This window comes from Pogoniulus pusillus, chromosome 36 (genome assembly GCF_015220805.1).
Source record: "Pogoniulus pusillus isolate bPogPus1 chromosome 36, bPogPus1.pri, whole genome shotgun sequence".
Lineage (NCBI taxonomy): Eukaryota > Metazoa > Chordata > Aves > Piciformes > Lybiidae > Pogoniulus > Pogoniulus pusillus.
The window spans coordinates 1,305,641-1,317,893 of NC_087299.1; the positions used below are offsets into that span (position 1 = coordinate 1,305,641).

A 12,253-nucleotide genomic window follows, 5' to 3' on the forward strand; every position below is an offset into this window, starting at 1 on the left:
GGGCTGTTGGGGGGGGTGATGTGTAGGGGTGTGGTATAAATAGGGGTGGGCTATGTGGGATAGAGGTTAATAGGGGGTGAGCTATACGGGGGTATGGTGTACAGGGGTGTGATATACGTAGGAGAGGGCTCTATAGGGGATGTGTATAGGGGTAAGGCTCTATAGGGAATGGGCTATACGGGGGATGCTGTGTAGGATGTGGTGTTATAGGGGTAGGGCTCTATAGGGGATGGGCTGGATGATGGATGCTGTGTAGGATGTGGTGTTATAGGGGTAGGGCTCTATAGGGGATGGGCTGGGTGATGGATGCTGTGTAGGATGTGGTGTATATAAGGGTAGGGCTCTACAGGGGATGGGCTGGATGATGGATGCTGTGTAGGATGTGGTGTTATAGGGGTAGGGCTCTATAGGGGATGGGCTGGACAAGGGATGCTGTGTAGGATGTGGTGTTGTAGGGTGGGGTTACGCAGGAGGTGTGATAGTGGTGGGCTCTACAAGGGGTGAGCTATGTGGGGTGTGATGTGTAGGGCTGTGAGATATACATAGGGGTGAGCTGTGCAGGAGATTGCTGTGCAGGGGTGAGTTGTTTAGGGGATGTGCTATAGAGAGGTGTGACGGAGGCAGACTATGCAGGGGACATGTGCAGGGCTGGGCTCTGCCGGACTGGGCTATACGAGGGTGCGATGCATGGGGGCGTGGGAGGCATCAGTAAGTTTGCAGATGACACCAAGCTAGGAGCAGCTGTGGAGCTGTTGGAGGGTAGGAGAGCCCTGCAGAGGGACGTGGCCAGGCTGGATAGGTGGGCAGAGGCCAACAGGATGAGATCTAACAAGGCCAAGTGCAGGGTTCTGCACTTTGGCCACAACAACCCCAAGCAGCACTACAGGCTGGGGAAAGAGTGGCTGAGAGCAGCCAGGAGGAAAGGGACCTGGGGGTACTGGTAGAGAGCAGGCTGAAAATGAGCCAGCAGTGTGCCCAGGTGGGCAAGAGAGCCAATGGCATCCTGGCCTGCATCAGGAGTAGTGTGGGAAGCAGGACAAGGGAGGTTCTTGTGCCCCTGTGCTCAGCACTGGTCAGGCCACACCTTGAGTGCTGTGGTCAGTTCTGGGCTCCTCAATTCAAGAGAGATGTTGAGGTGCTGGAACATGTCCAGAGAAGGGTGACAAAGCTGGTGAGGGGCCTGGAACACAAACCCTATGAGGAGAGGCTGAGGGAGCTGGGAGTGTGCAGCCTAGAGAAGAGGAGGCTCAGAGGTGACCTCATTGCTGTCTACAACTACCTGAAGGGAGGCTGTAGCCAGGTGGGGGGTGGCCTCTTCTGCCAGGCAAGCAGCAACAGAACAAGGGGACACAGCCTCAAGTTGTGCCAGGGGAAGTACAGGCTGGGTGTTAGGAGGAAGTTCTTCCCAGAGAGAGTGATTGGCATTGGAATGGGCTGCCCAGGGAGGTGGTGGAGGCATCGTCCCTGGAGGTGTTCGAGGCTGGCTGAGGCACTTAGTGCCATGGTCTGGTTGACTGGGCAGGGCTGGGGGCTAGGCTGGGCTGAGCTTGGAGCTCTCTGCCAACCTGCTTGGTTCTATCACTGCGTTTCTCCGCCCGTCCGCCAGGCGGCGCTGCCACACAGACACCGGCGGCGCGGCGCATGCGCAGTGACGAGATGTTATCCCCCCCCCCCCCCCCCGCGCCGCCATCTTGCCCCGGGCACGGCCTCGCCGGTACTGGAGAGCAGGGGGGCGGGAATGGGGGACTCGGGGGCTGTGGGGGGACATTGAGGGGCTCCGGCAGGCGGGGGGGGAGCACCGTGAGGCACGAGTGGGTTGTGGTGCGAGGGGAGGCTGTGGGGCACAGGCGGCTGTGAGAGTCGAGAGGGGGCTGTAGGGATCCGGGGTTGTAGGGCGCTGATGGCTGGGGGGGGGCTGTGAGTCGCGGGGGGGCTGTGGGGTGCGGGGTTATAGGGCACAGATGGCTGTGGGGGGCTGTGAGGCCCTGGGGGGGCTGTGGGGTGCGGGGTTATAGGGCGCTGATGGCTGTGGGGGGCTGTGAGGCCCGGGGGGGCTGTGGGGTGCGGGGTTGTAGGGCGCTGATGGCTGTGGGGGGTTGTGAGGCCCGGGGGGGGCTGTGGGGTGCGGGGTTGTAGGGCGCTGATGGCTGTGGGGGGCTGTGAGTCCCGGGGGGGCTGTGGGGTGCGGGGTTGTAGGGCGCTGATGGCTGTGGGGGGCTGTGAGGCCCAGGGGGGGGCTGTGGGGTGCGGGGTTGTAGGGCGCTGATGGCTGTGGGGGGCTGTGAGTCGCGGGGGGGCTGTGGGGTGCGGGGTTGTAGGGCGCTGATGGCTGTGGGGGGCTGTGAGTCGCGGGGGGGCTGTGGGGTGCGGGGTTGTAGGGCACAGATGGCTGTGGGGGGCTGTGAGGCCCTGGGGGGGCTGTGGGGCTTGGGGGGGGTCTGTGGTGCTGTTACCGGTGCGCCTGAGGGGGGGTGTGGGACCTGTGAGGGCAGTGGGGATGGAGAGGAGGTTACGGGACACGATCAGCTGGGGGGGCTGGGGGCGTGAAGGGCCTCAGGATGCTGGGGGGGCACCTGTGGGGTGAGCATACCAGCGAGGGGCCCTGTTAGAGCCTGGCTCGGCTGAGGGCACTGCGGTGCCAGGAGAGAGCTGCGGGCCCCAGGGGTGGCTGCTGAGGAGCTGCCTCTGGGGCTGGGGGCAGAGAGGGCAGTGGGGGTCCCCAGGGTGACTCCCCCGACCCTGCTGCAGCCATGGAGCCGAGCGGGGGGGGGCGGAAGGAGCGGCCGAAGCCGCGGGAGCCGGCGGCTCGCCTGGAGAAGGCCAAGCAGAAGTCGGCGCAGACGGAGCTGAAGCAGCGGCAGAGGGCGGAGGTGAGCGAGCCGCGCCGGGGGGTGCAGAGCCAGCGGCGGCGCTGGGGCTGAGCCCTTCCCCCTCCCCTCACCTCCTTCTGCCCCCCTCCCACAGATCTATGCCCTCAACCGAGTGATGACGGAGCTGGAGCAGCAGCAGTTCGACTCCTTCTGCAAACAGATGCAGGGCTCTGGAGAGTGAGGGGGCACCCCCAGCCCCCCCCCACACTGACCCTGCACCCCCCGCGTCTGCCGCCCACCCTCTTTTCTAATCCCTTTGTTATTTATTATCTAATAACTGCTTTTTTTTTAATATGTACAAATAAAATCTGGTGGTTCCACTTTTCTCGGGCTCTGGTTCCTCAGTGGCTCTGGTTCCTCAGTGGCTCCGTCCCGGCTCGCTGCCGGGTGGGACTAGCGCGGGGGAGGCCAGACTGGGGCTGGGTGCCAGAGCAGCTGCAGCCACCGACTGCCAGCTCCATCCCAGCTCACACCAAACCGGACCTCCACCGCCACTTCCCTCCCAAGGGGAGTGCTGCTGCCCTCCCGGTGCCTGGAGGTGGCAGCTCCGCGGGGCCGCATCCAGCTCTCGCAGCTGCTCGTGCTGAGGGAGCCTCCCTGGGGACCCCTCGAGTGTTTCACTCGGCTCAAGGTTTGACCTTTGCTTCCTTCCTCCACCCACACACCCTCGGCTTTGTCCGGCAGCCTCTGGTTTTCCAGAGGGCTTGGACTGAAGCCTTTAAACCCTTCTTCCCCGGCCCTCTCCTGCACCCCACTGAGCAGACACCGAGGAGGGGGCTGGGAAGTCAGACAGGTTTTGAGAGGTTGTTTCCCTCCAGCGACATGTCAAGTAATAAACAGCAAAATCCTGCTGGTGAATCAAGGCTCCATGACCCTTTGGAGAGCTGATTTGGGGTTTCCTCAACTTGAAGGATTGTCCTGGGTTTTTTTTTGAGGAGGGGGATCTATACTTCTCCCTTAGAATAAATTAAGATGTTTGGTGGGAGTGATTCCTCTGTTTCCTGCACAGGGAAGGGTTTTGGGGCTCCTGGAGCAGAGTGGTTGTTGTTGTAATGGGGGTTTGCTCCCACCCCCATGAGGGGTAAGGTGTGGGGAGGGTGTTTTGGGGCTCCTCCAAAGCAAGACCTTTCCCTCCACTCAGTTTTCCCCCTTTTCTAGGCAGGCTCCCACCAAGCCTGGGGTTTGGTCAAAAGGGCGAAGGGAGATGCTAGTGGAGAAGACAGCAGCACCCGAGAGCGAAGAGGAAGGCTTTACTGGGCACGAGATGAAGGCACAGCTTGGGTTTCACAGCTCCAGATGGCAAAGGGGAAGAAGATGTAGGATATGGACCAGGCGAGGAAATAGACCGAGGCCACTGCTGCCGGTGAGAAGAGCACTGCCACCACCCCTGCGGGTCAGGAAGAGCCTTTGGCATCTGCCCCTTCCTTCTCCTCCAGCATCGAGAGCTGGGGCTGCTCACCCCCACCTCTGCCTTTCTCCTCATCCTTACCTCCAGCATAAACCACTTTCTTCCAGAGCTGGGACTCCAGCACCTTGTCGTGAGGGTAGAGGCCCTGGTCCACCATGAAGAGGATCATGACGGCAGCGGTGACGCGCAGCAGGGCGACATCCCCCCCCAGCAGCAGGAAGGTCCCCACCAGCAGCGCGGAGGCGTAGGGACAGGGCAGCCCCCGGTAGGTGAAGGGGATCCCTGCTGGGTGCCAAGAGGTCAGCCTTGGGGGGGGTGTGAAAAACTCCAAATCATCCCCCCCACAAGAACCCAAATCACTGCCCAAAACCCCCAGTCACCTCCAAACCCCCAAATCACTGCCCCAGACCCCCCCTGTCACCTCAAAACCCTCCAAATCACTGCCTCAACCCCTCCAATCACCTCAAAAAAAACCAAATCACTGCCTCAACCCTCCCTAATCACCTCAAACCCCCCCAAATCACTGCCCCAAAACCCCCAAGCACCTCAAAAAACCTAAATCACTGCCCCAAGCCCCCCAGTCACCTCAAAAACCCACAAATCACTGCCCCAACCTCCAATCACCTCAAAACCCCCCAAATCACTCCCCAGTCACAACAAAACCCCCCAAATCACCCCCTAAAAAAGGTAAATCACACCCCTAGAAAAACCCCAAATCACCCCCAAAAACCCCCAAGCCACTTTTCAATCACCAAAAAAAACACCCTCAAGTCACTCCATAAACTCTTAGATCATCCCCCAAAAAACCCTAAATCACCCCCCAGAACCCCAAATCACCACCAAAAAGAAACCAAATTGCTCAACCCCCCCAATCACTCAAAAACCCCAAATCACCCCCAAAACACCCAAATCACACCCTGAAAATCTCCCCAAATCACTCAAAAAGCCCCCAAATTGCCCTTTCAAAGAACCCAGATCAACTCAACCCCCCCAAATCGCTCAGTTAAACCCCAGAACATCCTCCCAAAAAAACCTAATCACCCCAAATAAACCCAAATCACCCCAAAACCCACCCAAATCACCCCAAATAAACCCAAATCACCCCAATCACCCCCCAAAACAACCCAAAATAAACCCAAATCACCCCCTGGCCCCAAAACACCCAAATCACCCCCAAATAAACCCAAATCACTGTCAAAAACACCCCAATTACCCCAAATAAACCAAATCACCCTCAAAACACCCAAATCACCCCCGAATGAACACAAATCACTGTCAAAAGCACCAAAACCACCCTCAAAACACACAAATCACCCCCAAATAAACCCAAATCACCTCCAAAGCACCCCAATCACCCCAAATAAAACCACATCACCCTCAAAACACCCAAATCACCCCCAAATAAGCCCAAATCACCTCCAAAGCACCCTGATCGCCCCAAATAAAACCACATCACCCTCAAAACACCCAAATCACTCCCAAATAAGCCCAAATCACCCTCAAAACACCCAAATCACCCCCAAATATGCCCAAATCACCCTCAAAACACCCAAATCACCCCCAAATAAGCCCAATTCACCCTCAAAACACCCAAATCACCCCCAAATAAGCCCAAATCATCCTCAAAACACCCAAATCACTCCCAAATAAACCCAAATCACCCTCAAAACACCCCAATCACCCCAACTAAACCACATCACCTCCCAAACACTCAAATCACCCCCAGAGCACCCCAGTGCCCCTGAACAACCCCAGTGACCACCCCCAACGCACCCCAGTGACCCCGAATAACCCCAGCGACCCCCAGAGCACCCCAGTGACCCCCAATTACCCCGAGTCACCCCCAAGGCATCCCAGTGACCCCGAATAACGCCAGTCACCCCCACGGCACCCCAGTGCCCCCCGCCGGCCGGCCCCTGCCCGCGGTACCGGCGGAGAAGAAGCAGAGGCGAGCGAACACGGCCATGACGTAGGCGATGACCAGCAGCCCTGCCAGGGCGCCCTGCGGCTGCAGCAGCAGCGCCGTGCCCAGCCCGAAGGTGGTAAAGTCAGCGAAGTCATCCAGCTTGGCACCTGTGGCCAACAAGCAGGCGGCTGCCAGGTGGGTTTCTGGGGGAGCAGGAGACCCCCGTGGAGGGTTTGGTGTGGGGTAGGGGGGGGGCTGGTGGGAGCGGCTCACCCAGCGCCGAGCAGGCATCGAGCTGGCGGGCAACGGCTCCATCGGCCAGGTCTAGCAGGAACCCCACCAGCAGCAGCCAGCACGAGTAGGAGTATTGCCTGGGGGAGGAGGACAGAGGGGGCAAACCCAGCGTGACCCCCACTTCAGCACTGGAAGGGACCTCAGGGATCCTCCAGTTCCAACCCTCCTGGGCAGGGACACTTTCCAGCAGATCAGGCTGCCCGGAGCCACAGCCAGCCTGGCCTTCAGAATCATCCAGCAATGAGTTGAAGCCCTGGAGGTGTTTAAGGCCAGGCTGGATGAGGCTCTGGACAGCCTGATCTAGTGTGAGGTGTCCCTGCCCATGCAAGAGGGCTGGGACTGGATGACCCTTGTGGTGCCTTCCAACCCTGCCTGATTCTGTGAGGCTTCCACCACCTCTGTGCCAGCCTCTCACCACCCTCATGGGGAAGAACTTCTTCCTCACATCCAATCTAAATCTCCCCTCCTCCAGCTTGGATCCATCCCCCCTAGTCCTATCACTGCCCAAACACTCCCAAAAGTCCCTCCCCAGCTTTCTTGTAGCCCCCTTCAGACACTGCAAGGCCACAATAAGGTCTCCTGGGAGCCTTCTCCTCTCCAGACTGAGCAGCCCCAACTCTCTCAGCCTGTGCCCAGAGCAGAGCAGCTCCAGCCTCCTGCTCATCCTCCTAGCCCTTCTCTGGCCACCTTCCAGCACCTCCAGACCTTCCCTGCAGCAGGCTCCAGAGCTGGGCACAGAGCTCCAGCTGGGCTCTCACCAGAGGGTGCAGAGGGGCAGAATCCCCTCCCTGGCCCTGCTGCCCACACTGCTCTTGCCGCAGCCCAAGACAACACCTCCCCACCCCATTTCGCTCCCTTCCTCCCCGCTTTCTTTTGCCCTCCCGGACCTGTTGAGGCTGCAGAGGATGGAGGCGAGCCCGGCCACCAGGTTGGCCATGGAGAGTCCATTGGCCGCATTCCTCCGCAGGAACTCCAGCGTCCGGCCCCGGCCGGCTCCCGCCCGCTCGCTCAGCACCAGCTTCTTGCTGGACTGCAAAATACCTGCAAGCGCCGTGCGGGACACTGAGCGCCCGGCCCGGCCCGGCGCCGCAGCCAGGGGGGCGCCGAAACCCTCCCCAGAGAGAGCAGGTCCATGCTGGGGACGGGGGGATGAAGCCTCCAATCTCCCCCTCCCTTCCCCTTCCAGCGCTGGCAAGGGGCTGGAGGGGGTTTTAGGGGAGGCTGAAGGAGGTTTTGAGAGGGGCTTGAGATTCTGAGAGTGTCGAAGGAGACTTGAGGGCTGCTGAAGGAGATTTTAGGGCTGCTGAAGGAGATTTAGGGCTGCTGAGATAGATTTTAGGGCTGCTGAAGGAGGCTTTAGGGCTGCTGAGATGCATTTTGAGTCTGCTGAAGGAGACTTTAGGGCTGCTGAAGGAGATTCTAGGGCAGCTGAGATGCATTTTGAGTCTGCTGAAGGAGATTTTAGGGCTGCTGAAGGAGATTCTAGGGCAGCTGAGATAGACTTTGGGTCTGCTGAAGGAAGTTTTGGGACTGCTGAAGGAGATTTTAGGGCTGCTGAGATACATTTTGAGTCTGCTGAAGGAGATTTTAGGGCTGCTGGAGGACATTCTGGGACTGCTGAAAGAGATTTTGGAGCTACTGAAGGAGACTGTTGGGCTACTGAAGTAGATTTTGGGTCTGCTAAAATAGATTTTGGGACTGTTGAAGGAGGTTTTGGAGCTGCTGGAGGAAGATTTGGAGCTGCTGGAGGAGGTCTTAAGGCTACTCAATTAGATTTTGGGGCAGCTGAAGGAGGTCTTAGGATGGCTGAAGGAGGTTTTTGAGCTGCTAGAGGAGTTTCTGAGACTGTTGAAGAATTTCAGGGCTGCTAAAATAGGTTTTGGGACTTCTGAAGGAGATTTTGGAGCTGCTGAAGTAGATTTTAGGGCTGAACAAAAAGATTTTGGGATGTCTGAAAGAGATTTTGGCATGTCTGAAAGAGATTTTGGAGCTACTAGAGGAGCTTCTGAGACTGTTGAAGAATTTTAGGGCTGATAAAATAGGTTTTGGGAGTTCTGAAGGAGATTTTGGGGCTGCTAAAAGGAGATTTTAGGGCTGTTAAAAAAGATTCTGGGATGGTTGAAGGAAGTTTTGGGATGGCTGAAGGAGGTTTTTGAGCTGCTAGAGGAGCTTTTGAGACTGAATTTTAGGGCTGCTAAAATAGGTTTTGGGATGGCTGAAGGAGGTTTTGGGATGGCTGAAAGAGATTTTGGAGCTGCTAGAGGAGCTTTTGAGACTGTTGAAGAATTTTAGGGCTGCTAAAATAGGTTTTGGGACTTCTAAAGGAGATTTTGGAGCTGCCAAAGGAGATTTTGGGGCTGCTGGCAAAGATTTTGAAGCTTGTAGAGGAGATTTCGGAAGGCTTCTGCCTTGCTGGCTGTTTCCCTCCTCAAACCACAGCTCCCCCCCACAAAAAAACCTTATAGCAAGCAGCAGGCATTGTTTTTTGCTTGCAAAAACCCTCTTGAGGTGTTGGGGGCGGGGGGGGGGGAGGGAAATAAAAAAATCAAACCAAAGAAACCAATAAAAACAGCAAAAATAAGTATGAAAAAGCACCCCAAAAAAAAAAAAAAAACAACTCCCAACCAAACAAAACCAAAAAGAGGACAAAATAAAAAGCCAAACCCAAGCTTAGGCTAAAAACCAACCCCACTTTTAAGCTCTATGGATCTTATATACCTATAAGGGCTAAGCTTTAGAGAGGGAGTTTAAGGGTCATGTCCTACTAGTGGGCTTTGCACCCTGCCTTTGCCGTGGTCCCAAAGCCAGGCAAGCTGGGGAGATCCTTCATCTGAAAGAAAACAGCAGGTCAGAGCAAGACAAAAACCACCCCCTCCCCTCACCCCCACCCCCCACCCCCTCTTTTGCCCTCTCCCTGCTGAGCCCGGGCCAACTCATCACCAGGCTGCCGCCAGAGCGCTGCCAAAAAGCACCTCCCGAGGGCTTGCCAGTGAAGGAGAAGAGAAAAACCAACACAGAACACAACCCCAAAACACCAAACCGAACCAGGAAAAAAAACCACAACAAACCAAAACCAAACCACCTCAGGTTGCAAAGGATTAAAAGAATTCCTAGGTTTGGGAATCTCGGCGGGACTGCTGCGGCCGGGGCTGGGGTTGGGTGACCTTTGGACACCGCGCCCCGAGCCGCCGCTGTGGGGCTGAGCCGGCTGGATGGGGATGGAAAATGCCAAACCCCTTCCCCAGCAGCAGCAGCAGCAGCAGCAGCAGTCCCTCGGCCCCAGCCTGCCCCTTCTGGTGAGGGTGTTCTGGTGCGGAGCTGCTCAGCACATGCCTGGCGCTGTGCCCCCTGGCTGCTTCTCCTCGGTTGGGTCTAATCCGGTGGGATTTGGAGTGTCCAGAGGTGAAAACGGACAGAAAGTGATGGTTCTGGGGGCTCGCTGTCACCATCCCCACCCTCCCCTCTGCCAGGCAGGGTCAAGCTTCCATTACCATGGTTGCCGCCACACTGGCACACATCACAATCCCCGGGCATCGCCCCGGCGCCCAAGCTGGCCCCTCCTTGGCGTTCGGAGCCCCCAAAGCAAGGAGCTGGGGCAGGAGGAAGCTCTCTCGCCCCGGAGACAGGAGCGAAAGGAGGGGGAAAAAAACCCAAAACAACAAAGAAAAGCAGCTTCGGTTCTTCGCTTTACAGCGCACCTGTGCCCCCCGGGCGGGTCTGACCCCCGCAGTGCCCTTGGGAGAGAGGGCTCCAGCCGCAGGAGCTGCAGGTTCCGCCTCTTTGGGGGGGCCTCTTTCCTTCCTCGAGGCTCTGCTGCCCCGAGTTGCGAGGCCGAGCAGCAGCTATGAGCTAACTTCCCCCAAAAAGGCTGCGGTGGCGGGGAGGGGGCAGGGAAACACCTTGCCAAGGGGCCGAGTGGCATCGGGGCGTCGCGCTGGCACTTACCGACCGGCGGTGACACCATCCACATGGCTGCGGTGGCGGCGCTGCGGGCGCCTCGGCGAGGGGAAACTGAGGCAAGGGGCACCTGATGGGTGCTGCCCCGGCCCACGGTGCCACCGCGTTATATAAGGAAGGGCCTCGGCGGCTGAGTCACCCCCACGGGGGTGGATCCGGCCAGAGGCCACCAGGCTTTTCGGAGGCGGTTGGCACCACCGGCGAGGGAGGAGCTGCCCGGGGCGAGGGGGGGGCTGGGGGCCATGCCAGCCCCGCAGCACCCGTGCCAGCCCCGCAGCACTTGTGCCAGGCTCAAAGGCCTCGTGCTAGGCTCTCAGGACCAATGCCAGGCTCACAGCGCTGATGCCAAGCTCACAGCACCCGTCCCAGTCTTGCATCACTCGTGCCAAGCTTATGGTACCTATGCCAGGTGTGGACCACTCATGCCACACTCACAGCACCTTTGCCAGCCTTGTAGTACCCTTAGCAGGTTTGCACGACCCATGCCAGGCTTGCACTGTCCATGCCAGGCTCGCACCACCCATGCCAGGCTTGCACCACCCACCTCAGGCTCGTAGCACCCATACCATCCTCACAGCACCCACGCTGTGCTCGTAGCACCCATACCAGGCGTGCTCCACCTGTGTCAGGCTCACAACACCCACACCAGGTTTTGCAACACTCCTGCCCTGCTTTGTGTCACCAGCTGTGCCAGGCTCACAGCACCTGTTCCACCTTTGCGGCACCCATGCCAGGCTTGTAGCATCCGTAGCAGACTCACAGCACTCATACCATGCTCTCAGCACCTGTGCCAGTCTCTCAGCACCCACTCTGGTCTCCTGACACCCATACCATGCTCCTAGCACCCATGCCAGGCTTGTATCCTTCACACCATGCTCGCAGCACCCATGCCAGCTTTGTAGGGCCCCTGCCAGCCTCACACCATGCCCATAGCACCCATTTGAGTTTCATAGCACCCACACCATGCTCGTAGCACCCATTCCAGGCTCGCAGAGCCTATGCCAGTCTCGCAACCTCTATACCATGCTCACAGCATCCATGCCAGGCTCATAGCACCCGCACCACATTCACAGCACCCATGTGATGCTCACGGCACCCATGCCAGCCCCTGGCACCTGCCACCAGCAGTGGGCAACATGACCCTGTGCCCTTTCACACTGCTTCACACTGCCGGCGCCGGGAGGGGGTCACAGCCAGCGCCAATAAGAACCCACCAGGTGCCACCAGCTGAGGTGGCCTCTGGCAGGGCAGGGGCTAGGGTGGCTCTGTCAGCACCCACTTGTGCAAGGGTGTCACGAGTTGGGGCGGCCTCAGCTGCCCCCCCTCAGCTGGGGCAAAGGGCCGGCGCGGCCGGGCCGCGGCGGGGAGGGCAAAGGTCCTGCGGTGACAAGGGGACAATAAAACTTATACAGCCCCCGCGCCCGCCCTGGGGATTTTCCACCCCAGCCCCGTGCCCAGCGGGGCCTGGCTGGCACTCGCCGTGCCCGTGGGGTGCCCTGGGCTCGCCGGGTGCTGCGGCCGGGGGTCCCGGGGGTGCTGGCAGGGCAGGGTGGCAGCTGAAAGGGCTCTTTGTTCGCCGTCATGCGCCGGTGCCAGCGGTTGCGAAGCGACGGCAGGGTCGAGAGGGAGCCGCAGCCACAGGCGGCATGGGGCACCTCAGGGGGCATCCCCCTGGCTATGGGGCACCCTGGGGGGACCATCTCTAGGGTGAGAGGGTGTCACTGGGTGCCCATCACTATGGGCAGCAGGGAGTGTGGCTGAGGTCATTCCTGAGTCAGCCTGGTCCCCGTGCCCTAGGCTGAGGGATGCTTGTCCCCG

General features: G+C 58.9%; 2 protein-coding genes across 3 annotated transcripts; one reads left to right on the plus strand and one right to left on the minus strand.

Moving 5' to 3' along the window:
* Positions 1–1,617: 1,617 nt before the first annotated feature.
* Positions 1,618–3,195, plus strand: SVBP (small vasohibin binding protein). Of its 2 annotated transcripts, none has more exons than XM_064171871.1 (3): positions 1,618–1,714; positions 2,749–2,870; positions 2,965–3,195. In XM_064171871.1, the coding sequence occupies exons 1-3, from the start codon at positions 1,642–1,644 to the stop codon at positions 3,049–3,051; spliced, it is 282 nt and encodes a 93-aa protein (XP_064027941.1). In that variant the 5' UTR covers positions 1,618–1,641; the 3' UTR covers positions 3,052–3,195. The 2 variants fall into 2 exon arrangements, with proteins under 2 accessions (XP_064027941.1, XP_064027942.1); XM_064171872.1 differs by having other exon boundaries at positions 1,679–1,714; positions 2,702–2,870.
* Positions 3,196–4,107: 912 nt separating this feature from the next.
* On the minus strand, positions 4,108–10,605 carry TMEM269 (transmembrane protein 269). Its single transcript, XM_064171874.1, has 7 exons — positions 10,424–10,605; positions 9,264–9,308; positions 7,366–7,519; positions 6,458–6,555; positions 6,208–6,351; positions 4,360–4,560; positions 4,108–4,257 (listed from the first exon to the last, which is right to left on the minus strand). Exons 1-7 carry the CDS (start codon positions 10,446–10,448, stop codon positions 4,121–4,123), a joined length of 804 nt encoding a protein of 267 aa, XP_064027944.1. The 5' UTR covers positions 10,449–10,605; the 3' UTR covers positions 4,108–4,120.
* Between the last annotated feature and the right edge of the window lie 1,648 nt (positions 10,606–12,253).